Raw genomic sequence first — 26069 nt, forward strand, 5'->3', positions numbered from 1 at the left:
AATTAATGCTAATTTAGCACTTGGTGTATCTTTTACTTAATTTAAAATCATTCATGTATAAAATTGCACCTATTTGTGCCAATGTAGTTAGTTACAGGAAAACTGGTTCAAGTCAGTCTCACATTTCCTGTAAGCATTTAATAGTTTAGATTTTTAAAACCTTTGAATACATTGAACTACAACTATGAGAATCAAAAACCTTTGTTTATACAAAGATGTTATATTTAAGTTTTACCTATAAATTGTATTAAGTCAACCATCTATAACAAAGATGTCCTTCAAAAAACACATTAAGATTTCAGCTCTCCGTCAGTGATAGGAATGAAGTATCATCCTTTTCCAAATGACCATGGCCTGCCTTTTTTTCTTGGCAGTACTGAAAATACACAATAGCCTTAAGCTTTGTCATTAGTACCTCTCACTATTCTCAACTGACAGAATAAAGAAAAATAAGACTGCAGAAGAGAGAGAAACTGGTATTAGCAGTAGCCAAGGAAATTTGAAGGAAGGCAGATAAAGCAACTGCACTATAGATGGCCTGCATGCTGTATCAGCTTTGCAAATAATTCAATCCTTATCAGCGACTGAGCCACAATTTTTAATTAATATATATAAAATTTAACTTGGAATAGACTGAAACACTTAGGATTAAGTACTATGTAGAACTGTTAAGCAGCTAAAAACAGTCACTTTTCAAAAGCCATATTAGCTCTATTTTGTAAGTTTTCTGATTCCAGATCTACCATACTTGATACACTCATCAATATCATCAAACAAAAAGTAGTACTACCAGTCTATTTAAAAAACAACAGAAGAGCAGACCCAAACACACACCAAAAAACAAAGCATGCATGCAAGGTAAGGCATGTATTCGTATAGGAAAACTGTATTCCTCTGATGATTCTGCTTCAAGATATGGGAATACCATGAGTAACGTCAAGGTCCTCTCCAGCCCTGTCTTCTGCAGAAGAGTTCTTCACTACACCTTCTTGGGACCAATACCACTGTCCTTGTTGTATGTAAAAGACCAATCAAAAATACAGAGAAAGAACAGCCAAGAAAAAATGTTGCAGAACATGCAATATAATGGACGTGACTAAGAAAATTTACCATTTCAGTTTCTTCTTGGTAGGTATTCTCATTACTTTCATACAAAACCTGTATACGTTTCTGTAAAGTAGCAGAAATAATCTGAGATTCTTAAATTAGAGAGAAGCTTTTCACCATGTTGTTCAACAGATGTGCTGCCAAAGAGTTTACAAACTTCTTCTCAGTACTCCAGAAACTGTCACTTCTTTAATCTAACCAGTCACAGTCCAGATTGTTTTTTCTAGACTCTGCTTCCAAATTATCTGTGGCTTCTAGTGCTCTAGCCATAATGCGTGTGTCCACCAGTCTACCAAGGAACTAACCCATTCCTCATATTTGTCCTGACAAAAACCAGGGTCCAAAGCCTCCAACCAGTATCAAAAGTAACAAATGAATTCTCACTCAAAAAAACAAAAGTTACAATTCCTGTGAATCCTCCGGGCAGAGTCTCCCCCATTCTAAGCAACCGGATTTAGAAGGTCATCTAACTTAAATTTTCTTTATCTCATTTTCTTTCCTCAACGAATAAAACCATGGCAGCAATAGAGCTTGAATCCTAACCACAAATTGTGGAAGAAATCCTCTATTGTGACCTCAGTTTTTAGGGATGCTGATATCATTCTGACTTAAGCAGAATATTCTCTAGTTCCAGATGATTCAGAATGACCTGATGAGGGCCTTCCAGTTCAATGGGATTTTATCAGTTCCCATCCTTGTATTAGAAACACTATGGACAATCACTGAACAGCTTTTTGTTCAGTTTTCACCTCTCACATACACCCCACTGAGCATGAAGGAGTAATTCAAGTATCCACCATGAGATAGCCACAGCTATCCAAGTTCAATGCAAGAATTTTGTTAATGATTCAGCCAGCAAGCAATTTCTAGTAATAAGAGGCCACCCTGAACTCCTTGAAAAGAGAAACAGACAGCAGGAATGAGGAAAATAATCTTCTTTTCTCTCACATACAGAGGCCATCAAATCATCCTAATCATTTTAAGAACTGATAAGGGTTTTCTTTTTTTATAGGGCTTATATATATAAAAAAAAGAATATAAAGCTTTTATCTCCCCAGAGAGGCTAATTCTGGGAAGAAGAATTCCAAGAGGATTTGCCAAAACTAGAAGCAGAGCAAGCATGTACTGGAAGAAGGCTTTATCTAAACCAAAAAGGAACTACACTGTTGGCAATTCAATTCAAAACTTTTTTACGGCTTTTTGATTTTAATAGCTAAAAAAGCCATAAAGTATTGAACAGCACACAGTTTAAGATGATGCATCCTCTGTGGGAGAAACCATAGGAACACTGTATCCTCAAATGAGAGGGTTACCATAGGACACCTTAGGCTGGTCTAGCTGTGAAGCACCTGGGTTGCTGGAGGGGCCATAAAGCGGTACTTAGGTACCTCATCTTTCCCTGTTCTAGAATCCCGCCAGTCCTTGTGGATGAGGGACAGGATCAGCACTTTTTCAGTTAGTAAGGGTTTGGTCCCTGCCGAAGCATGGGATTCAGCTTCCTCTATTTTTCCAAGAGCAAGTCGGTCCCATCTAGTACCTATTCAGCCATCAGTTGCTTTCACCCATCAGTTTATTTCATCCTGTTGCCCACACTCTGCCTGGATGACCTTCGACTTTGCTTTGCGTGTTTGTCAGAGCCCGCACCCAAGTGCTCTGCTGCATGCCCACTCTCACTGACGATAAGATAACTGATCAGATGCAGGAGGGCCATTCTTAAGGTCTTAACAGAAGACTTCAAAGAACAGCTTAAGAAAGAAATGCGATTTCTGAGAACAAACGGCTTTAATCTGTGTTCCAGTTTTTAAGCCTCTGAGCCAGCTAGCATGGCAGAAATACTTGCACTACCATGCTTGCTCTAAATCACACCACTGGAAAAGAGCAGCTGCTAACCACCAGTTGAACAGTTTCCAAAAAACTCCACCTCCTGTTTTCCAGCATGAACACTGGCTAGACGGAAGTGAGTACTATCGGGGAATTTACACACAGAGCCTTTGCAGCCACTTGTAAGCCTACTTTCGATCACGACGAGAATCCTACTACCACACCTCTGGCTGGCCCCAAGAGCAATATAAAAGGTAGCTTTGAGCCACTTGTTTTTTTTCCATTTCCTCCCCCCAGTTGTATCAAAGGAAAATAAGATGCGAAGAGACCAGAGCACCAGAGACATAAGCCACTCCAATACTTTGTCCCTTTCTCTTTCCCTTTTCCTTTCTACACACACGCTCCCCTAGTGCCATGACCAACCTTTTTTGTTTTTTTCGTATTCTTTTTAATATAAACATGTTGGGACAGCAAAATGGTCTCACTATGTACCAAAAGTCAGTTGGTCCATTTGAGACACTGCTATAATATATTCCATGTCTGCGTAGTTAATTCCCTCCAAGCTACAAAAAAACTTGAAAGGTAAGTAATATTTTTAGTCTCAAACTGAATATTTTAAATATGAATACAGTCTCAAGCTGAATATTTTAAATATGTCCACTTTTAAGTCTATTTTAAATGCAACTAAAATTCTGTTTTGTTTGTATCTTTTTTACACCAGATACACATCCGGCTCTGTCAAAGCTATGAATCAAAAGCAAGTATTATGAAAACTACAACTTTGACTCAACCATACTCATATTGAATGGGATACTTTGTCTTCCTGGTAAATCAGTCTTCCAATTAAAATATACATTCACTGAAATAAAAGTAGTACACTCAATTAATCCTGCCTATTGCACTAAGGGGAAAGTATCTGCTTACTAGTTTGGCACAAGAAAATGGCAATAACTTTATGCTATTACATTTCAACTAAAAGGCTCCAAAAACAGAATTATGAAGTCATTTACAGTGGACGTGAACACTAGGAAAAGAAGAAACACAAATACAGTAAAAGCAAGGGAGTAATGCACGTAACAGAAGAAGATAAAATAACACTATTCTTTTTATTGCTCTTAGCCACCAAAACAGATCAAGTACTAGAATTCAGCAAGTTAGAGAAGAAAAAGATTCCTTCTAGTGTACAAAAAGCAAAACAAAGAGGTAAAATGTGCATGCAACTCATAATGAAGCTGAATGATGCTACCTTAAAGACAGTTTTTCAAATAGAAGGGAATAAGCACCTGATGCAAAAGCTATCAGATTTCTTATAACAATTTTTAAGAAACATTTTCTTGATCACTGTTCTGTACCTGACATTGATTTCTGAGACTTTATAACTTAAGGCCTTGCATAACATTAGGAAGTACAGACAAGACTCTCATCCATGATAAGCTTTGCCACAACTGAACAGAAATCCATTAATGTAAAAACAGGTCTTTAGTAAGGTGTCTCAAAATAACTTGGTCGAGGAAAAATTGGATAGAAGATAACAATGAACTGCTAAAGTTTTCTGATATTATGCATAAAGTTACAGCTTAAAACCAGACTTAAATTGTTTTCAAAATTATTGCATGTAAAGAAAGCACAGTTATAAATTCCTAGTACAGATCACCTTTTCCCAACAAGTTACTGTGAACATTGAATGAAAATGTTTAATGTGGAATGAGATAACTACATCTCCAAAAACAGTTTTGACTCAAAGTCTCCAACGGTTTAAGTACATTTCTTATCATGTTATACAGTGATAAATTATGTTAAAACAAATATTTCCTAGAGGCAAGGAAGAATGCTTCTTTTTGTTGATGATTTAAAACAAAACACAAGTTTGGCAAGCTATACAACCAATGAAATTAAATTTCAAGCAGCATAATTTTGCCTCACAGAACTGCATGTAGTTTAACGTACAAAAAAAACAGAGACACAGCGAGAACTGTATAATCTACATGAATGTAACTGGATGAGAACTTATTCCTGAGCAGTAGTGCAATTTAAGATTATGAGTCTGAACATGTTTTGTTTCCTCTGTTGCTGTGTTGCCTCTCTCCCTTTCCTCAATGCACCAGGTGCAAGAACATGAGTGCCTTTTGTTTTCCAGCTGGAACATCGGTGAGAAAATGAGGTGCTCTCTCTCTGGCATGACCATCTTTGTTAATTATTGCTTTCATTAAGAGCAGGGTAGAGATAAAAAAAATTAGATACAAAATTTTATTCTGACAACATTAAAAAAATAAATCTTATAAACTAAGAATTATCATAAAAACAACTGTATTTCCAGGAGGAGAGGTAGAAAACTACACATTAATTTCATACACTATAATGTTGAGAGAAGATGATTTGACAAGTGACAGAAGAATTCTTTTGCTGCTTAGCAACTGCCCCTCCCAATAGGATGTCACAAGAGAATTTTCAGCAAGAAATTAACTGGCTTCTCAAAAAGATAAAATAATGTGTAGCTTTCACAATGTTGTACCATACTGAAAACAATGCTGTATCATGCTGAAATCGTTTATGAGCTGCCAAAATCATAGGTAAAGGACTTTCTAAGGAATATTTTGCCTCATTCAGTAACATTTTTCTAGGCATAAAAAAGAAAAAAAAAACCTTCCTCAACCGTCACCAAAAATCCATTAGTCTTTTTCACAGTTTCTCAGAAATGGCCCAACTACTGAACAACAAGGAATATATGCAACACACACACTTAAAACACCTCTTTTGTTTGTTGTTGTATAAAATTCTGTATTTTTCAAGGAAGTCCTTTAAATACCATGGCTATGATTTAGATTCCCACCTCCATCTGTGAAATCATGCCCTTTCCCCTTCATTACCAGCCCTGAAATCTGTGAACATTCTCAAGCCTCTCTTTTTAGAAACCTTGGACTCAGATTTAAATTCTTGCCAAATAGCTGTGCTGTATAACACAGAACTATTTTTTCCTTTCTAGTACAACAAATTAGGAGCTTTGAACTGAGGCCTCATTTTTTTCTCAAGTTTTTGCCTGCCAGGAAGAGCATTTTAAGAATTTTTAATTACCAAGATTTTTTTTAATTGGTTTATTTTAAGTCCTCACAGTCCTGTAATCAGTTACAAGTTTTCATAAGTTTGTAGAACTGTTTATCCTAATTTCTCTTCCTCCAGAAACATTTTCTTAAGTAGTCAGCTAAATGGAAGCTAGTGATCATCTGACTCCTCCTATCACTACCGTATGTGGACAAAGCCTGCAGGGTCTCTATTCTAACACAATTCAGAACTATATGGTAATTGCTCTTAAACTGCCGAAACAAATAGATTAATAAAATATATAGAGCAATCAATTTAGGGAACAGTTAACATTCTTCCTAAGAATAATTAAACACTAAATAAGTAATTACAGAACCCACTAAATCTTTGCTAAGAGGTGAAGTTCAAACTACTTAAAATATACACTAGCACTTTCTAATCTTATAAAATAAAAATGACACAAAGAAACAAAAGAATAAGAACAAGGATGTAGATTGATAAAATCTAAAACGGTTTACTAATTTTATATTCTGTTACCTAATGTTATCTGTCCAGCATAATAGCCATCTGTATAATAATCATTCACTCTTCCAAATGTTATTGCAAATCTCCTGATACTCGGTCTTTTCTTAAAGCCTTTCTGGATTCTGAGAATTCCTGCATTAACATAAATTTTATGTGTTTTTATGCATTCCTATGCCAAGAATTGGAAAATATGGTGCACACGCAAAGTGGCTCAAATAAAAGGACCACTGAAAGAAACCAGTGTATTAATTTCCATATCTTACGATTTTTAGAAAATTTCAGTTTTGGAGCCTTGACTCATGTTTTTTTGAATGTTCAGGTTAGACAGTATTATATATAAACACAACAGGAATGCAAAACGTGTATTTCATAAACTTTATCTCAAAGGGTTTCATTACAGTTAACCCAAAGAAAAGGACGGAGGAAGTGAGCAAAAAAGCATGCACTGTCCAAAGCAAATGGAGGAATCAACAAACCAAGAAAATTCAGCTAAGAAGTCCCAGAAAATTCAAGGTTAATACTAAAGAAGTTACTAACATGTTTAGGAGCCTGCTTTTCATGAGAGTTTACAGAAAGTCAACTTTATTGGCAGGAAGACTCAATAATACTAGGTTTGTTCTGAATATACAATCAGAGTTCAAGGATAGGGAAGGTTATGAAGTGCTTAAAACGATGTAATTAGCTGATGAGTGCAAGACCAAAACTGTTTACACAGTCTGAGAGTATAAACCCGCCAGGACTTCTGCAAGTTTGTTAGAGATATCTTCTAGACAGATAAAGACAGGAAGGTCCATGTAGTTGCATTGTTAAGAGTTACATTGAAATCAACAGACCTAGAATTCATTCTCTATTATGTTTTTGGAAAATTCCTGCAATAAAGAAGTAAACAAACAAAAGATCCACCTTGGTTATGATCAAACCAGGAAGTATAATCATGTAGAAGAAGCACATGACTTCTCACCAGTCACTGCAAGTGGTGCAGATTGAAAATAAGGAATGGTTGACAGATGTGCATTTCTAGGATAAACGACTGTGTCATTAAATATTTTGAGTAATATGCATGTAGGAAAAAATGCAATTAAACACTTTTTGTAATGGCAAGGAAAGTTCTAGTTTGTTGTACAGGAATATTAAACTGATTGTGAATACCCTCAGCAGAACATTATATATATAATAAAATTAAACACAATCGCATCTATAAAATTTTATAGAATATTGTGCATGGAACTAAGAAATGCATACAGTTTACTTTGAGGCTACTCACTGTAACCATCTTGACTCAAAGACACAAGCTGTATTCCCAAATAACTCACTCAACTTAAAACAAACAAACAAACAAAAAAGTAAGCAGCATCTTCATTATGACTAATTTTGACCAATGCAAAACTTAGTGACATGATGAGAAAGAGATAAGGTTCTTAGTCAAACAGAGAAAACATAATGCAGTTCTGAATTTCTGCTTTATATACTAAATAACTTTACTTGTTTTTGTTTTATACAAAAACCTCTTAAAGATGTAACAGCTATGCTGTATTTTAACAGAATGCATCAGAAAATTGATATCCTTGTATCATCCCAGCTTTGAGTACTTTCTGAGCATTTTCTGAAATAATATACAAGACCTATTTCACGGTGGATGATTAGGTAAAATAGTTTCTATTTCTGTGTTGTATCACAAGCTGATGTCTTTTCTCTGCAAAAGACACACTTAGTTGATGGAATTCCATAATGTAATCTGTATTTTTTTGATATCCATTTTGCTAAATTCACCAGAAAGTCAGAAAGACTTAAAATAAAATCAGTAATTATTCACTTCAGAATATTTCCAGTACATGCATGGATTGTTTGTCTAAGTATTAGAATCTAATTTAAATAAAAATAACACTAATCAAAGATTCTTAGTTCTGTGTCAATTGATTAATCTTGCAAATCAATTTCAGGATGGTAGGGCTTTAATCAGAAGGCTCTTTTTTATCCCCTTGCCCCCAAAAGAGATTACAGTAACTTTTACATAACCCTAAGGACTGATTTAGCGATTTTGGGAGTAGATGTGGAGGAAAAAGAATGCATTTTTTGCAGCTGACAGCACTGAAAGTATACATTAGAGCTATGAATGATTGTTGATTAACACTGATTAAAAACTCTTCAGCGATCACCAGGACAAAAAAAACATAAATTTTATTCAAGCAAGACAGGGACCCCCTAACTATTTTGGCAGCCTAAATTAAATCTTTATACACAGAAAGATTATCTTCCACATGTAAACTTAATGCAAATCCCTGTCACATTCTAGTCTTGTTATATTTGAGTGTAGATCACCTTCAAACAGAATAAAAATGAACATGTTATTACATAACTACATAAGGAAATAGAGAATATCTTTCCTTCCTTAGAGCAGCTAATGATTATAAGCAGCCAAAAAAAAAAAAAAAAAAAAAGGCTCCTAGCAAAGACTTAGGACAGCATACTAAGAGACATCTCATACCATTTCTATTCTCAAAAGCTCAGGTGAGAGAGCATTGGGATTTCCCTCCAAGGTAATGCTGTTGTACCAATCTTGTGGGACCCAAAATACTTCTAGATACTTTTATTTTTTACTGTTATACTAATCATTTCACACATTTTTAATCCTTGGCTGTATTCTTCTCTGAGGTGAAACATTATGATGCTCTTCCATTTTCAGGAAGCTATTTATGTCATTGTTATCCCTTGTATGAGTTTTCTAAAGACTAGAAATCCTTTCTTAGCTCTTCTGGACTCTGACACAGGCATGCTGGAAGAGCCTCACACATTATAAAAACAAACAGAATAAAACACTGGCAAAAATAAAGCTTTAACATGAGTGCTGGGGGAGAACCTTAAAATCCATAAATCTATAACATCTAGAATACTACCAGGATACATTAATAAAAACAAGGTACTTTGCTTCCTCTTATATTTAACAGCTTATTATAAAATAAAAGCACTTTTATTAATACTGTATTTTGCAGCTTTATGCAATGTCCCTATTTTATTCTGTTAATATACAAACAAATGTACTCAACCATAGCTAGAAGCTAGATGTACTAATCAGCACCGCTTTGTGTCACCAGCACTATAAAAAGACTTTATAGCACATTAAGATTTCTAACAGATCTTCAGCCTCCTGCAAAGATGTTAATGCCAGCCACTTCCAACACGAGCATCATCACCAGCACAAACACCCTTACACGTTTTTTCAAAGAGAAGGTTTTAAATATTTAGTAAAAGGTTTTAACAGCACTCTCTCATTGCCAATTAGTGACAGTGATACTATTTAAATCTTTTATGATGACAACACTAAAAATGAATAAATAAATTACAGGACAACCTATTATAACAATACTTTTAAGCCTTTATTATACCATAGTGGATTTATACATTTGTCTGGTGCACATTCTGAGTACTCTTTTAGTTCTGCATTGCAAAAAATAAAATAACAAAATAAAATGAAAAACATAAAAGGGCGCAGATGAACAAAGCACAGAATAGCTTCAATACAAGCAACAACTAAATACAGTAAGGTTCTTTAGCCTGGAAGATGACATAAGGTAAATAAGATGAACACCTTTCAAGTCATGATCGAAATAGAAAAAGTGAATACAGAACAATTGCTTATCTATTCTAATGAGCCAAGGCATATCAAGTAAACATGTAAGTAGGTACCAGGTAAAATAAACAAACAGAATAGGAACTTCTTCACACAACACAGTTAATCTAGGAAACTTTGTCACAGAATGTTATGGCGGTGAAAAGCTTGCAAAGTTAAACTGTTCTTTGGCAATTAACAGCAAAAAAAGACAACCATAAGGATTATTAAACCCAAAGATGCCTTCAGCTGCAAATTACTAGAAGGCTGGGAGCTGATGTCAGGGAAATGTGCTCTTTCTTATCTCCATAATGGCCACTGGTGGAGGCAAGCTAATGAACTAAATGGAGTTTTGCTCTGACCCAGGACAGGCGTTCTTAAATTTGTTTGGGCTAGCAACTCGCGAAGAGTGTTTCTGAAGGCTGCAGAGGAAAACAGATGCATCTACCCTAAGCTGTGCAATCAGCCTTAATCGTAGGTTCGGGCCTCAAGCCTCTGGGACTTCAACCCGTTGTGAAGGCTGACAGCCTGGCACTGGAACCTCTTCTCCTTTTTCTCCTCTTGAGATTCACAAACAGACACCAACTACTGCACACACTGCAGCTCTATTTTGTTCTAGCACTTGGCTGGGAATAAAAGGATCTCCACTAGCTGCTAAAGTACAAAAGCACAGTATGGCCAGTATGCTGTCTCCCTGCTGCTGGAGCAGAAAGTCCAAGCTGTATGGGGGATGAGGAGTGACCAAACAAGGGGAGGGATGAACAGACCGGCACAATAGGACAAGGTGACACAAACTGGAACCAAGCTAAGCAGGATAGTAAAAGACCAGTGTTATGAATTCTTCCACTGTCAACTTCTAAATCTAAATCTACAAAATATCAAACGACAAAACTCACAGCTAAAAGAATTCAGTGCCTTCGTACTACACCATGACCCTCAGGCTACAGTCTATCTAAATCAGACTGGCCATTCACTGAGGTAGGAGCAAACATGAGGTACATGGAATGTGTTATTTCAGAAGTGAGACAAATAAAGCTGAAAACTGCCTACCTCAAACAGTAGTTGTGAGATGCACTACTGCAATTATTACAGTTGAGAAGAATGGGGAGAAGACAAAGGAGACAGTTGGAGCTTAACAGATAAAGTATATACAATAAGCTATACAATGCTTTGGAGCTTCTTTAAAAGAAAGAAATACAAAACATTATCCGAACTCAAACTACTGAGGTCTGCTTTAGCTTTCTCCACCATGTGGTAGTAACATGCCATGACTAAATACATTCTCTCATTCCTTGCATTTCACATAAATACTAATCCTTAACTCTTAAATTCTCACTGGAAATGTCTTCTGAAGCAATTGCTGTCAGCATAGTTAAAAAAAAAAACTGATTTGAGACCATTCACTGTGAAAGGCAAAGTAAGTTTCAGCTGACTGAAGCTATTTCCTGAAGCAACTTATGTCCAACTATTACTTAGTTTTTCCTGCCTTTTGCAGTAAAAATGCATGTGTTTGTAAACTTCAAATACATAAATATTGCAACCAGTATTTTTCATCAACTCAGAAACTACATAATGTACATGAAGGATAATGTTAATTCTGCTCCTAATCTACTACAGGAACAAGCATGGCACAGTGTAAAACCATCATAAAAACGAAAGCTGATGTCTTGCTTTTTTTAAAACATATAATTGTTTCTTTACCGTTTATGGAACTTACACAAAATTCAGCAAACAGTTGCCTACACTAAAAACACCAGCAATAAGTTGTAGGAAGAAAATAGTCTAAACAAAAGCTTTGGCAGTAAGCTGAATTCCTGTCCTTTTATTCCAACTTTAATAAAACAAAATAAAAAAGAAGAATTAAACTATGAATTTAATTTTTTTTTACTTAAACAAGAAGATATTTATATTTCATTTTAAGGATTTTGATTAAAGTACATTGTTGACAGAAAATGTCAAACACTTTAATAAAAAGTAAATATTTTTATGAACAATCTGGAAATCAGTCTTAATATCTTGTTATTTTATATTTTTGACTGTATAAAACTCAACTGCTGTTCTGAAAAGTATTTTTTTAATAAAGGCCATTTCCTGTCTGCCTGTGCTTATGAACTATGCACAACAATTTCCAAAACATGAATGTTTGTTATCTGAAAAGATCCCTGAACACAGTATATAATCTTAAGTACTCAGGAATATTTTATTACTTGTTCCAAAGGGTCAAATGACATTAAAAGAAACCCCAAGAGAGCCAGGAGAGTCAGATACGAATCGCATCTATGTAACTTTCCCAAGACTGCATCAGTCAAACACTGTGATCCTCAGTACTGCTGATTCCTAGCCACATGCTGTATTGTGCTCCTCGCTGTTTTGAACATAGATGTTCTACGAGGTGAAGGTCTGAGAAGCAAGAGGCAGCTGAACTCAGGCATGTTCCTTTTCAGAAGCAAGGGACAACCAGGCCAACACTGACAGTTCTTGAAAAGTAACTGATTAAGTAGGAATGAGTGATTTAAGGCAGTTAGGAGGATGGGTAACATACCCTTCCAAAGGATTGCTCCAAACATATCCTCCCAAGACAAGGAGAAACAAGTACAGTCATGGCACTATCCCCCTATATGAAAATCAACTGTAAAGCAGTAGTGATAATCTTAACTGCATCTGATAAAAATGGAAAGATGATGCTTGCTGCTGACTCTCCGTAAAGATAGATAATCCCGGCCCCTTCTAAAGAAGCCATTTTTATCCCAAACCCATAATCTAGTAAGTGGATTCATAAATTTGTACTTACTGTTAATTATTACTATACTTAAGAGTAAAGTCATTTTCTCATAAATTATATGTCTGAACTGGATTCTGCAACATATTGCCCAGTGTACAGGCAATAAAGAGTAAAATTAACTGGCTTTTAGTGTAGTTGTAGAGTATCTAGTGTTTGAACAATACAATTTAAAATCTTAAACTACTATCATTTCAAGGGGGAAAAAAAGCAAATCAAGTATCACTGTATATTGGAAAAGAAACTTTACTTAAATCTGCTGTTGACAGGAAGATGGAAGACCTGTATGCATGTTGGAAGATACGTTTAAAATCAGAAAGAGCCTGACAAATTGAAGATACAATCCGAAAGAATTAGAATGAAGTCACTAACAACAAGTGCAGGCTTTTAAACTCTGTGTAGATGATTGCTCTTGCCATATACAAAGAGGAATAATCAGCTAGCATTTCTGCCCAGAAGGATCACATATAAAAGGTGACTGAAACACAAAAGCATCATACTGGAAGATATAAAAAGTTGATCCTGTCACAGAGCAGTGGAGCAGAGTAGACTGACCTCTTGAGGTCTCTTCCAGCCTTATTTTTAATCATTCATTGATGCACACATAGTACTGCTTTTTAGTCACATTTTCCACTTCTCCACATTCTGTATAAATTATTACATACCTTTCTTCCCCTGAAGTCTACCTGCTAGTCTACTTATACTGAGATTTCTGAATTTTGAACACAATCCCAAATTTGTGGGAAAAGTAAAATATTTTAGAATCGATATACTACTATTATAATAGGAGTTCTAAGTCAATTTGTCTCTTAAAGTTTATGCAATTGACAAGTTTTATTTAAAAGAATTTTGTCATTTAGAAAATATAAAAACCTGTGTTCATATCACCCTGGGCCAGCAAAAGCTGGGAAATGATATGATCAATATCTTCCCTTCCTGTCAGCCTCAGCTTTAATTTTTTAATCTTCCATGATTGCAAGCAACATCAAAGTTTAGTGAGCAATACATTATCTGTGAACCATGGGTAGATCACTGCTCTAATTCCTACCCCCCCCCCCAAAAAAAAAGCACCTAAACAATTAGTTATATCTCTGATCAATCTTGATAATAAGCATAAGGAAAAAAGACTCATCAGGTGTTCATAATAATTTGTTAAATTCAATTAATTGATTTTTCATTACTGAACAGACTGAACATAATGTTTTGAGGATACTGTAAGAATTGAGGTGTGATGGTGGCAAAGGAGTTGCTATTACTCACACCAGCTGACCTCTTTACACAGTCACTAGAAATAGATAAATTCTTCCAGAGAGGAAGTCAGAGAATCTAAATTCTTCCAAATTAAATTTCTGCTCCAAGTCATATTTGGGAAAAAAAAAATAAAACACTTTTTCTTCACTGGCTATAGTAGATAAGGTAGATAAATTACATGAACTTCAGTAAAGTGAATACCCCTGTGTATCAGTTTCTATAAACATCTGTTGCTTTTTTTTAATAGAATTACTTGCATCAAAACAACCTTCTTATTACTGCAATCTGGAAAAACTACTAATGTAAATAAAAATCATATAACAAATGCAATGCACAGCATATCCGCTCAGTGGCTGTGACATAACACATCCTGGTCCAATGTCACTGTTAGCGAGTAGTAAATTGCCTTATATATATATATATGTATATGTATCTATTATATATATAGTGTGTGTGCATATATACATATATATAGAAAAATACTACATGCAAATAGCTAAGATTTTGTATGACAGAAAATATGATGCAAGGAGAGCTACAATATGACATTAAGTTTTAAAATAAATATTGTATTTAAAAAAATTAGGTATCCATTACAGAATAAGTAGTAGAGAATGAAGGAGGAGGAACACAAATGATGACAAGTACCTGTAAACTTCTATAATTTAGGTGAGAGTGCAACAAATCAAAGAGCAAGTATCCCATAAAGGAAAGCTTGAGGATTTATGAAGCTGCAGTTAGCCGTTCAGATCTCTCTCATTATATGACAAACAAAAAAGATGAGATGCTCTATCTACAATAAATCAACCAGAAGAAACTAAGAAACAAACAAAAAATCCAGGAACAGCTCCTTTAGAAAAATCTACACTTTAGTTGTCTAGCTGAAAGCCTGCCCAGAGTAAGATGTAGGGGTAGTTGAACTATCACTGCCTTGTTTCCTATGGATATGCTTTCTTCTCTGGTGGAATATTTTGGGGTCAATTAACATGTGTACTCTGAGCAAAAAATCCTCCACTGTTAGGACACTCAATCCCCTTCTTCCATATGGATCTTCTCAAACTTGGAAGAACTAAGCTCACACTGTAGCTTTTTGTTTCCAAGGGGAAAAGGGTGTGGAGCAAGAAGGAACACGCTGATTTTCTCACACTTTCCTCTATGGGGCTATTTTCTTCGAATTTAGGAGCCTTAGCACCTTTGAGCCTGTTATCACTCAATCAAGTTTACTTGAAAATCTCAGGTACATTGCAAAGTCCCTGGGGAACAAGTATATATATAATGTATGTGTATATACACACACACACATATATACATCTTTTTGATATTTATATTTGTGTATATACGGTACACACACACACCCCAACAGTGTGACTATACAACTTTCTTTCTCATTATAAAAGTTGGATGAAAGTCAGGTCATTTCATATATGTTAAACTGATTACAGCAACCTACTCTTATACACTTATAGATGGAAACTGAATGTGTATGATCAATTCCTAGATCTCTGCTAAGCCTTGCTAACATATCATTTTGGCTAAGGTAATTTAGGGCTGCAGAGGACCTAGATCCACTGAAAATATTGCTTTAGAATTTTCCATGAAAGCAAGGAAAAGGATTTATTACAATCATAGCAGTAGAGAATACTGCGTAACATTCTCTACAGTTCATATTTTGTACACCTGATACAAAGAGGTATACAACATGAACTAGACACCACAGAAGCCATACAAGATAAAGATGCTAACATTTTATTATGAAAAAAGAAGAACCTGATGCATATGCTGTAGGACTTCCCAGCTGTAGAAAGACACAAACATAAGAACATTCAATTTCAAAAGCAAAAGCTCCACTGAAAATTATCCCCTAGAATATCTACCTGATAAATTTGTTTCCTCTCTCCTCACAGACTTTGGAACTTAAAGAGCTGCAATGATCAGCAAGTGCACGACTTTAGAAGGAAAGCATAAGTTTACAAACGGACTAAAACAGGGAGATTCAAATTTGTTTAAGTTATCAGCCCAGAAGCAGTGTTTTATTGACACTGAGATTGCTACTATTATATACAAAAAAACCCAGAACTTTGCTTGCAGACATAGGTTGATAAGAACATTGCACTCTCAGAATGCCAAGCCACACCATTCACATTTCATTGCTGTCTTCCCAAATAACTACAGTCTCTCCTACGTATGTCTCTTCTTGTTTTATTACTCTGACACCTCTCCTAATAAAGAAAGATGTTTACACAGTTGTATGTCTTTTTGCCCAGGTCTGCAGCGTTGACAAACTGTGAGGTTCCATAAGCATGTATTGTTCCTGGAGATCCCTGGAAGCAAGCAGCTCTGAGGAAACCTAGACACCATAAGTTACATGCCTTTCAAATATTCTCAGAGACTTATCATTTCAAATTCCCTTTTAGATCGAGGGGAACCCTCACATATAGATGCGGAAAGCCCACTGCCAACTGTTAGAGCAACTAAGATAAAAAGTTCATGGGAAGCTCAAATTCACTTTGAGCTGCAAGATGGACCCACTATAAATTAATTTTATAGGATATTATAAGAATCATTATAGAAAATTGTATTATAGGAAACCATAGCTAGTAATGCCAAGAGGAATATTATGGAAAACCAAAATACTGACAAAAAATCTGTTTTATAAAAATAAGTGGTACATAAATTAGTTCACAAATTAGCTATCTGAATGGCCTAAAGCTCATAGACACGTAACATGTCTTAACTCTTTGCTCTGAAAAAAAACTGAATTTCATAAATATTGAGGGTAAGAAACAAAAACAAACACATATACATTCCCTAGCCCTCAGATTTGCTTCAACAAAGATAAACTGTGCAGTAGGCTATTCTATACAAATTGGTACAAGTGAAGCGTACGATCTTTAATACTTTCAGCCTGCGCATAGCTTATATATCAGGATCTAAAAGTCAAAGTAAACAAACATGACATGAAGGTCATATTAATATTTCCAGTAACAGTGGCTTTACCACCTTAAGAGTATCATTCTCTTAGATGACACTTTCATCTCAAAGAGTATATAGTCTCCTCCTGAACAAGAAAGAAAAACCCAGAATGATACAGGTGCACAAAATAAATAAAAATAGTAACAAAAAAATGGAAACAGCAAAAAAAGAGAGAAAAGCAGAGACTGCAAATAAGAAAGAAAAGGATAAAAAGAAACTACTCTGAGAAGGAAAGGGGAGACTCCTGAAAATAGACAATCAACAGAAGCACCAACTAAAAACAAAAGAAAATACAAAATATTTTAATTTTCCTGCACAAACAGGCACTTTCAAGGAATTTAATCTCAACTGGAACAGCTTGACATTCAAATGTCAATTTTCTGTTTGTGACTCAGGAGCCTACACATTATTCCTTAGGCAAAGCCTTTAAAACATTAGATATTCCATGAACTTGCATCTCACAGATCCACTAACATAATCCTTTATTTTAAATGAAATATAAAAGACAAGAAATCTGTATTTGCATGGCAGAGACAGGTTCTCTGAGTTTATTCCATATACTCTGTAAGAGCAGCTATACATCATTCATGCAAGTTACTAAAACTCCAGGAATATTTCCAAAAAATAGATTACATGCTACTTTTTCCACTCTGCTTCATAGACTTCGCTCTGCTAGAGCGGACAGTAACAAGCACATTAAGCTTTACTATTCACGCCAAGTTTTCCAGAAGGTTTCGTATCAAAAAATATGTTGCTACACAATCTGACTCAAACTACCTGTGAACACTGCTGAAGCAAGTAGGCAGAAGAGTGAGCATTCAGCATATCTGAAAACAAGTATTTTTTCCCAAAAGTATTAAAACACTCATATATAAAATAAATATGGACCACATAACTTCAAAAGCACCACTGTCAGATTATTCAACTCATGTCATAATTATTCAAACTACAACACAAAGTAGAACATTAATCAGTTCTTGATAGCTAAATAGTGGTAGGAAATAAGATTTATATAAAAACACTGGCAAATCCAGTAAATATTAAATTATTCCAACACCAAGCTCAGTTGCCTCTTTTCTATTGTTATAATTTCTTTAACACACACATAAACGCACACACCCAGCGTCACTGCTCTAACAGGAAGGGTGGGTGCAAGCTGTCAAATGCGTTCCACCGCTGACTGCCCTTGCACTCCCCTTGGTTCTCTAACCAAGGTCTGGGAGACTGTAACACAACTTGAGACACACAACTGGCCTTCAATTTCCACACGTTTTGCTATTTTCCAGCTAACAGAACTTCACAATCTGATTTAAGAGGCATACAGATATTTAAGAAGACAACAAATCTAGCTACTCTTCTTGATTAAATTCAATTCTGAAGTACTTTGATAAGCTGCTCTTTATTTAAGGTTAATATAGCCACTATACAAATGGAGTCATTTTTCTAGGTTCTCTAACCTTTTCACTGCAGTTGGGAAAAATAAAAAAAAAAAACAAGACAAAGTGTCAGCTCTCAGAAAGCAAAGATTGAAGAAAAGTGAACAACTGTATTTGTGTAAATAATTGTATTAAAAAAAAAAAACTCCTATCCCTTTTTCCACTGATGTACATTTTACCATTTTTCTGCCTCAACTTTTCATCTAGAAACATTAACACCCAGAATAGGCAGAGGTAAGCATAAACAAAGATTGTTTCTATAGGTAAAGTACAACACAGTCTCCTGTTAAACATGCTGTCACTTTTAACAAGAAAAAACCTTCCTATTCCATCTTCTCCCACCCCCAGTCCAATGAGAACCTGAACCTCTCATCACCTGCTGTGTGTCTGTCACACACACAAGCCAATGAAGCAACAAAATTGCTCTGCACAGGTGCATCCCAAATAATAAGGATATTGTGTAATCCATGTCTTTCAGTGCCAGGCTGATGCCCATGTTGTCTTTTAATAAGCCATTTAGGTTCTCTCGCCCCTCCAATGCTCCAAGAACATTAGAGCGTTCTAGTTCTATCTGAACATCCCTTAAAACACAACATCCACCCCCACGTGTGGATGTGTATATAGCCATCTTTCCACTGTTGTCCACCTTTGACAAAGGAAAAATCAAGTCCCCTCACCACATAAAAAGACAACAAAAAAACAGCATATCCTTTGATCCTGAGACAAGGTTCTGTGAGCCAAACCTCTCTCACACATCTCTTTGCCTGTGTCACAGAGAAACAGCCAGGACCCCGATGGGGAGGAGCAAATGCTCTTACCTTAATTATGCTGCTCCTCCGGGGGATGCCGGGTTTGCCATCTCGCTGCTGAATGGTGGAAAATCCTTTCTCCTTACTGCTGCTCTCTGGGCTTCCAGGAAGAGCTGATCCCGACTCCTCGCCAGCTCCCACTAGGGCACAGTCCCCATTAGAGACCCGGCTGCCTGCACTGTCAAAGCGGTATCTGCCGCCGCCGCCACCTCCGCCGCCGCCTCCTCCTCCTCCTCCCCCTCCGCCTTCCCCATCTCCCGCCTTGAAGGCCACCTTTCCTTGGACTGGACCTGGGGAGGAAGGGAGCCCCCCGGCGCCGGTGCCGCCACTGCTGCCAAACTCCGCCATCAGCCTCTCTGACTAGAGCAGAAACAATATTGCTATCCCCCTCCCCTCCTCCTGCAGCTGCTTAGTGGTGGCTCTTCTTCCGCTTTCTGTATATTTACGATCGGGGGATTTTGAGCAAAAGTCTCTCTCCCTCCACAGATCTGACAGCTGAAATCGCGCAGCTCCAGGAGGTGGGTAAACGTCTCAGTTTTGTTTCTGTCAGCACCAGTCCTTCAGCACCTGGGAATGGAAAAGAAATGAAACGTGACAGTCTGCTCTCACACGAGGCAGGGCGGGCGGGGGAGCGTTACACCACGGCGCTCCCCCCCACACACACACTCCCAGGCGGGAGGGAGGCACCGCATGAAGCGCCTGCGAGCCGCCGCACGAGGCACACGAGCCGACAGCTCCGGGGAAGGACGCCGCTGGCCGCACCTCGCGCTCGGCCGCGGCGCGCAGGCACGCTCGGGGCGGGCGGCGGGGCTGCCCGGCGCTGCCCACCGCCCCGCCGGTAGCTGCGGAGGGCGAGGGGGAACCGCGCTGCTCAACCGGGAGCACGGGAGAGATGCTGATGGCGGTATCTCCTCGCTCAGAGTAAACCCCCACTCCCAAGGCGGAGAAAAGAAGCGGGAACGGGGGAAACAGCAACAACAAAAAAAACTTGAAGACGAGCGCGCCCGAAAGCCCTCCGGCCCCGCGGGGCTCGGGGAACCCATCCCATGAGCAGCCGGGAAGCCCCGAGGCAGCGAGGCCACGGCGGCCGCCGCGGCGAGACCGTTACCCCGCGCGGCCCCCCCGCCGCGAGTAGGCCACGGGCCGCCCCACGCGCCGCCACCGGCAACTTTTCTCCTCTCGCCGCCGACACCCAGCCGCCCCACAGCGCCTTCCCCCGCGCCGGCGACACCCAGGGCCCGCGCAGCGGCAGCCCCGGCTCTCCCGCCCTGCGGAGCCGCTACCCGCGGTGCCACCACCCCCCCCAGCCCCCCGAGCCGCCGGCTCCCCCCCCCCCCGCCTGCCCTCCGCACGCCGCGGCCCCGCTACCCACCTCCGCGGCAGGGTGACAAGAGGAGCCCCCCTGCTGCCGCCACCGCAATAGCCGCTTTCTCCCCCGCTCCCCTCCTCCCCGCTATGGTGGCCGCCTCTGCCCGGAGCCGGATACAGAGAGAAACTGATTCATGTGGCTGCTTCCCTCGCTCTCCGCGCCGCTGCCGCCGCCGCCGCCTTCCCCGGGCGAGCCCTCGGCAACAGCCCCAGCGGGGAAAACGCCGGCAGCGCTAAGGGAAGAGGCAGCCCCGGCCGCCCCGCGAGGAAACTCTCCGGGGAAGGCAGCGCCACCGCGCCGGGCTCGCCGCCCCCCGCCCCGCGCTGCCAATCACCGCGGCCGGCCCCGCGCCGATGGGCGGCCCCGCCGCCAGCACCCCCCGGCGGCGGCGGCGGCGGCCCCTCCGCGGGCTCCCCGCTGCCCTCCTTTCGCCCCGCCGTTATCAGTGAATTCCTCCACACGCGTGGCGCCTCCGCACTGAAACACACAAAACAACCCAAAGTCCTGCGCCCGGCCTCACCCCCTTCCTGGGGGGCTTTGAGGGGTCCCCCCTCCGCTCAGAGCGGCACTGCTGCTTGCCAGGCGCACCGCGGCTCAACGCGGCTCGCTTGAAGCGCGCGGCAAGTCCTGCTCGTCCCTCCCCGCGGGGCGCCAGGCGCCCCACGCCGCGCACCTCAGCCGTCCGCCCCGGGCGGCCCGGCAGCGGCTCCGCGGCGGGAGGCGGTAACGGCGGTCGCGGGGGCGGGCGGGGGCCCAACGGCCGTTCCCGCGCGCCGCGGCAGGGGGAAGGGGCGGGGCCGGCGCCTCGCGCCTCGGCCCGCGGCGGAGGCGATTCGCGGGTGTCTGGTGCGCTTGTTTGCCCCCAAAATGTGGCTGTAAGACACGCAGAGGCCAGCTTGTGTGGGGGGAACAGTATAAGGAGTTGCGTGTGTGTATCGTCTATCTCCAGATCCGGTTGGATTTTGCAGTAGCTTCATGTTTTGCGGTTAGATTGAATAAAGGAAAATTAAACACCACAGTTTGAGCAGTTGGCCCTCTGAGTGAAATTCAGATACCTGAGTCAGATGGCAGGGCTCTATATTCAGGGCATGGGCAAAAGGGGGAATCAGAGAATCGGGAGTCAGAAGAGCCGCGCGGATCAGGGAGACACCTAAGACAGCACAGTGCCTGACCCCAGGCTTTCAACTGGAGTGCTTAATACAGTCAAAAATGGAAGCACTACGCTTTTTATTTAGGTTCTCCGCATTGCCCTCTGGAGACCGCTGACTCTATCAGGGATAAGACATCTATCTTAGATGCTTAAAATAAGATGGTATAAATACCCCCCTTTGATGTGCTGATGCACGGAGTCACGCAGTGGAAACACTGCGGAGATGAGTCCGCTTTCAGCCCAGTTCCCCGGCTCCAGGGCCCTTCCCAAGACTGCGGAGGAGGAGTGTCTCAGCGCGCGGCCCACAGCACTTCCACCTCCTCCTCCAGGGCGCCGAGGGGCCGCTCGCTCCTCTGGTCTGACGCCCCGGGAGCTGTAACTGTGATGCCTCCTTCTGCAGCTGTTCAGTGCCAGGACCACTTGGGGTGTGAGAGCCCTCATTTCTATCTCCTTTTTTTGCTGAGGGGACTCAAATACATGTCCCTGCTACCAATAGACAGCCACCAACTCACAGGGTATTTTTGGTGAGAGCATTTTCCCACAGAGGCTGTGCCACACGCACTGTAAAAGGGAATTCAAGAGACACTGGGCCAGAAAGAAGTGGGAATGTGACTGCAGTTGAGTGGTAATCTGTTCATGAGTGTTACTAAATGACGGTCTTGGCAGCAAGGAAGGGACCAAACACCCCTGAGGTGAGAGGGCTAACTACTAGGATACAGAGACTCACTTTCCTTTCCTTGGGCTGTGTTTTGTATCATGGGAGTGCCTCACCACTCCCAAAGAACAAATCTGCTTAAGGTGCTTAATAATTACATACTATAAATCATTAATCTCCCGTCCATGACTTGAAGGCAATATATCGCCTACAAGTCCTGACAGTGTTGTTTGTCACCATAGGAAGAGGGACCATGAAGTACGATCCAGCTTGGAGGAACATATGATCCTATTTATAGGATATTACTTACTCAGTATCATTTATCAGGGTCAGTCAAGGTCAAGGAAGTCCAGAACCTGGCACGGCTACATCACGCGTGCATATGGTGCCTAACTGTAATCAAATTATTAACATTGCTAAAGTGAATGAAAATGTAAACATTTGCAGGATCTGAACTATAAACTGTAAAGGACAGTGATATTAAACTTAAGATCTGAAATAGCCAAAGTTTATGTTTGTGATGAGCTAGAGAGACAGTCATTTTACCATTTGTCCTCCTCTGAATATCTGCTTTTGCCTGACCATTTAAGTGGGAAAAGGGTCTTCACTGTTAAATGAACTTCTGGTATTGTACCTGCAGGTGTACACATCACAAACCATCCCTGCTGGAGATTCTTTGTCATTAGCATCATCACCATTTCTTCTGGAGGATAAGATTTACAAGCAACAGGTAAAAAATGTTATTAGAATCATCTGTCACAGAGCATTGTGAGGAAGAAGATACACGTTTTCAGCCATTTAGCTACTTAAGATGCACGTTACTAAGCCACCAATTTTCAGGCCTTTAGCGAGATGTGAACAATCCTTTCTCAAGGAAAAAAATAAAGCTTCTATTTCCCGCTCTACTTATCTGTCCAACCTGTACAGAAACAGGATAACTCCACCGAACAAAAAAAGTCAGTTAACTTTAGCCTTGGCAGTTCTTTAGTTAAGGACATTGTCGGACTTTTTTGAGTGGAAAGCTGTAGATACATGTCTCCTAAAGCCTTCTGGCCATAAAAGTGATGATTTCATACAAAAGGACTGATAAAACTTCCAAACCTCATCTTAAATCTGCAAGTCAGTATAATAGTACTGGCATTATGCTTATTCTGCCCCATAGATGCTTAAGTACTGATAAAGACGTGGGTATCAGATACTAAACTAGAAAGGCTGTGCAGGCTGATGGCGGTAGCAAATGATTTTTTCACCAGTTCTGAGATTTCTTCCATGACTCTTCATTCCCTGATTTTTATTATTGCCCCATTCTGTTTTACCAAATGCCCTTACTTTACTAAAGTGTTTATTCAGGGGCATTTTGAATTAAGTTAAAAACTATTTCCATTTACAAAATGAAGAATTCCTTATAAACCAAACTGTCAGAAATGGCCACCAAAACTGGACTAGTCTATAAACACCTTATTTATTCTAGTGAGCTCAGATTTCCAAAGCATTTTGTGTTATATAATGTAACTATATACTTTGCCACAATTTTTTTGAGATCTTTGGGTGAAGAAACTTTCTCATTATTATTATTCAACAGTGGCCTTAGCAGACTTTATTTGTTTAATTGTTAAATTAACTAAGGATTATAATGGAATGGTAAGATACCTTGTGACAATATTTAACCATGAGAACTTGCTGTCATGTGCACACATTAGCTATTTTTCATAAAATCCTGTTAAATACCAGAGTTCCACAGTTAAGCTAATATTACCCATTGAACTTTTCTAATTCAAATAGTGTGGTAGTAAAAACCTGCCAAGAAACAGAGTATGTTTAAACCCCTAACCAGTAATTAAATGACCAGTATTTAGATAAACCAAATACCAGATTATTACTAATATCCTAACTATTTTTGTTATTCCAAACATGAAGAACTCTTATTAGCAATTATCTTGTTTAAATGTGACTTTACTGTCATCTCTGCTTGCAGTATGTTTTTTCATTATTACAAGGATCTCTACAAATCCAGTGATAATTTTTTAAATTGCTTCACTTGATTTTTCAGGTCACAGTCTTGCACATACTTGTTTATTATACTTGTTTATAATTAAGTATACATGTTTAAGTAGTCCCATTAAAGTCAGAACCTAATTCATAATTAATCCAAAGCAAAGCTTAGCTATAAATAATGTATTGTTGTATACAACATCTGTAAAGTGCAGGTGTGTGTTACACGCACATAAAAAGAGCACACTGTACAAGTGGGGGAATATGAATGAATGTGTACTAAAGACAGCAAAAACGCAGATAGGCAAACATAGGCTAAATTGACAGATTTGCTTACTGGAAAATATTTGTTAACATTTTGTACTTGAAATTAACTATGTTTATAATTTTGGAAAGTTCATTGTACTAGAAGTAAATATGGTCTTTTTTTCTTTTATTAAGCAGATCAACTGTTTTTAGCCTATTAATTGCAGCCTAAGGAATGTTTACTATCTATCCTACCTATCATGCCGATTAGTTTGGCTAACAGCCTACTAAATTTGACAGTTGAGGATTAATAGAGTTTAACACTTCCCTTACAGATTTTTGAATCTAGGAGGGGTTATTTTCCACATAAGGATCATTAGAAAGTTCTCTAAACTGGCTGTTATTAGACTATCATACCTCGTGGTTAGATGGTTGCAATGTAGCTTTAGGTCACATTGTTTTGAAAATCAGACTATTTATTTTGATGCTTAAAAGTACTACTGAAAGGTCAAGATTTTTCAAAATTGAATAATTATATTTTATCCCTGCCTTTTAAAATATTGAACTAGACACTTTAATGGCAAGTTTAAAGAGCAGATGTAAAGGACTTTCTGGAAATCAGACTCCCTCAAGGCCTTAGTTTGAACACGAAAAATTAAGTCTCTTTTGAAAGTCTTGACCTAGGCATTAATTTTGAGTAACTGTGTTTGAAATCCTTAAGTTATCTGAACAAGGAATGTGAGTTTATCGTATTTTAATAGCATATTGTTTGTTTGCCACTCTCAAAAGGCTGAAAATCAAGTGTTTTTGTTTGATTTTAATATCACATTTCAGAAAAACTTTAGAATTTTGTAACACTAATATCTGAGGTTATACTGGGTAAGGCTTTTATGGAGCAAAATTTATATTTTCAATGGAGCAAAATTTGTATTTTCTTCTACTCAGTAAGACAGACACCCTGAATAAGACTTGCATCTTGAGCATTTAAACTGAGACTGCAACAATAAACCTGTTCTTGATGTGTTTCTGATGCATCATTAAAAGGAGCAGCCAAGCAGTGTTTGCTATCTCCTCATGTTGTACTCTGCCCTCTAAGGAGAAGTTACAGTTACATAATTGGCTGAGAGCCAAAATTCTGCAAAGGATTGGATTTCATGTTGTCCCTCCTTACATTTGTTAGTAACTACTGGATATATACAGAGGCATTTGACTTCTGGAACATAAAGCATTTCCTAAGTCATCTATTTTTGTAATTTGAGGAATCTAGCTTTACTATTGCAAGAACATGCAAATAAAAATTGCCCATGATA

General features: G+C 39.0%; 2 protein-coding genes across 8 annotated transcripts in view; one reads left to right on the forward strand and one right to left on the reverse strand.

The window, feature by feature from the left end:
* PLCL2 (phospholipase C like 2) overlaps positions 1-26069 on the reverse strand; it is a 118591-nt gene that overhangs the window by 90789 nt on the left and 1733 nt on the right. For 5 of the 7 annotated variants that reach the window (XM_064506227.1, XM_064506230.1, XM_064506232.1 and 2 more), the window contains exons 1-2: positions 20720-21045; positions 19357-19914 (exon numbers count right to left, since the gene is read on the reverse strand). In XM_064506227.1, coding sequence (XP_064362297.1) covers positions 19357-19695 — 339 coding nt within the window. In that variant the 5' untranslated portion in view covers positions 19696-19914; positions 20720-21045. Of the gene's footprint in view, positions 1-19356; positions 19915-20719; positions 21046-21236; positions 21465-26069 lie in introns of those variants that run through there. The other 2 variants (XM_064506229.1, XM_026103790.2) reach the window with 2 other exon arrangements.
* DAZL (deleted in azoospermia like) overlaps positions 22517-26069 on the forward strand; it is a 100860-nt gene continuing 97307 nt past the window's right edge. Inside the window, exons 1-2 of the mRNA XM_064505457.1 lie at positions 22517-22558; positions 23162-23251. Coding sequence (XP_064361527.1) covers positions 22517-22558; positions 23162-23251 — 132 coding nt within the window. The remainder of the gene's footprint in view (positions 22559-23161; positions 23252-26069) is intronic.

This window comes from Dromaius novaehollandiae, chromosome 2 (assembly GCF_036370855.1).
Source record: "Dromaius novaehollandiae isolate bDroNov1 chromosome 2, bDroNov1.hap1, whole genome shotgun sequence".
In the NCBI taxonomy this organism is placed as follows: domain Eukaryota; kingdom Metazoa; phylum Chordata; class Aves; order Casuariiformes; family Dromaiidae; genus Dromaius; species Dromaius novaehollandiae.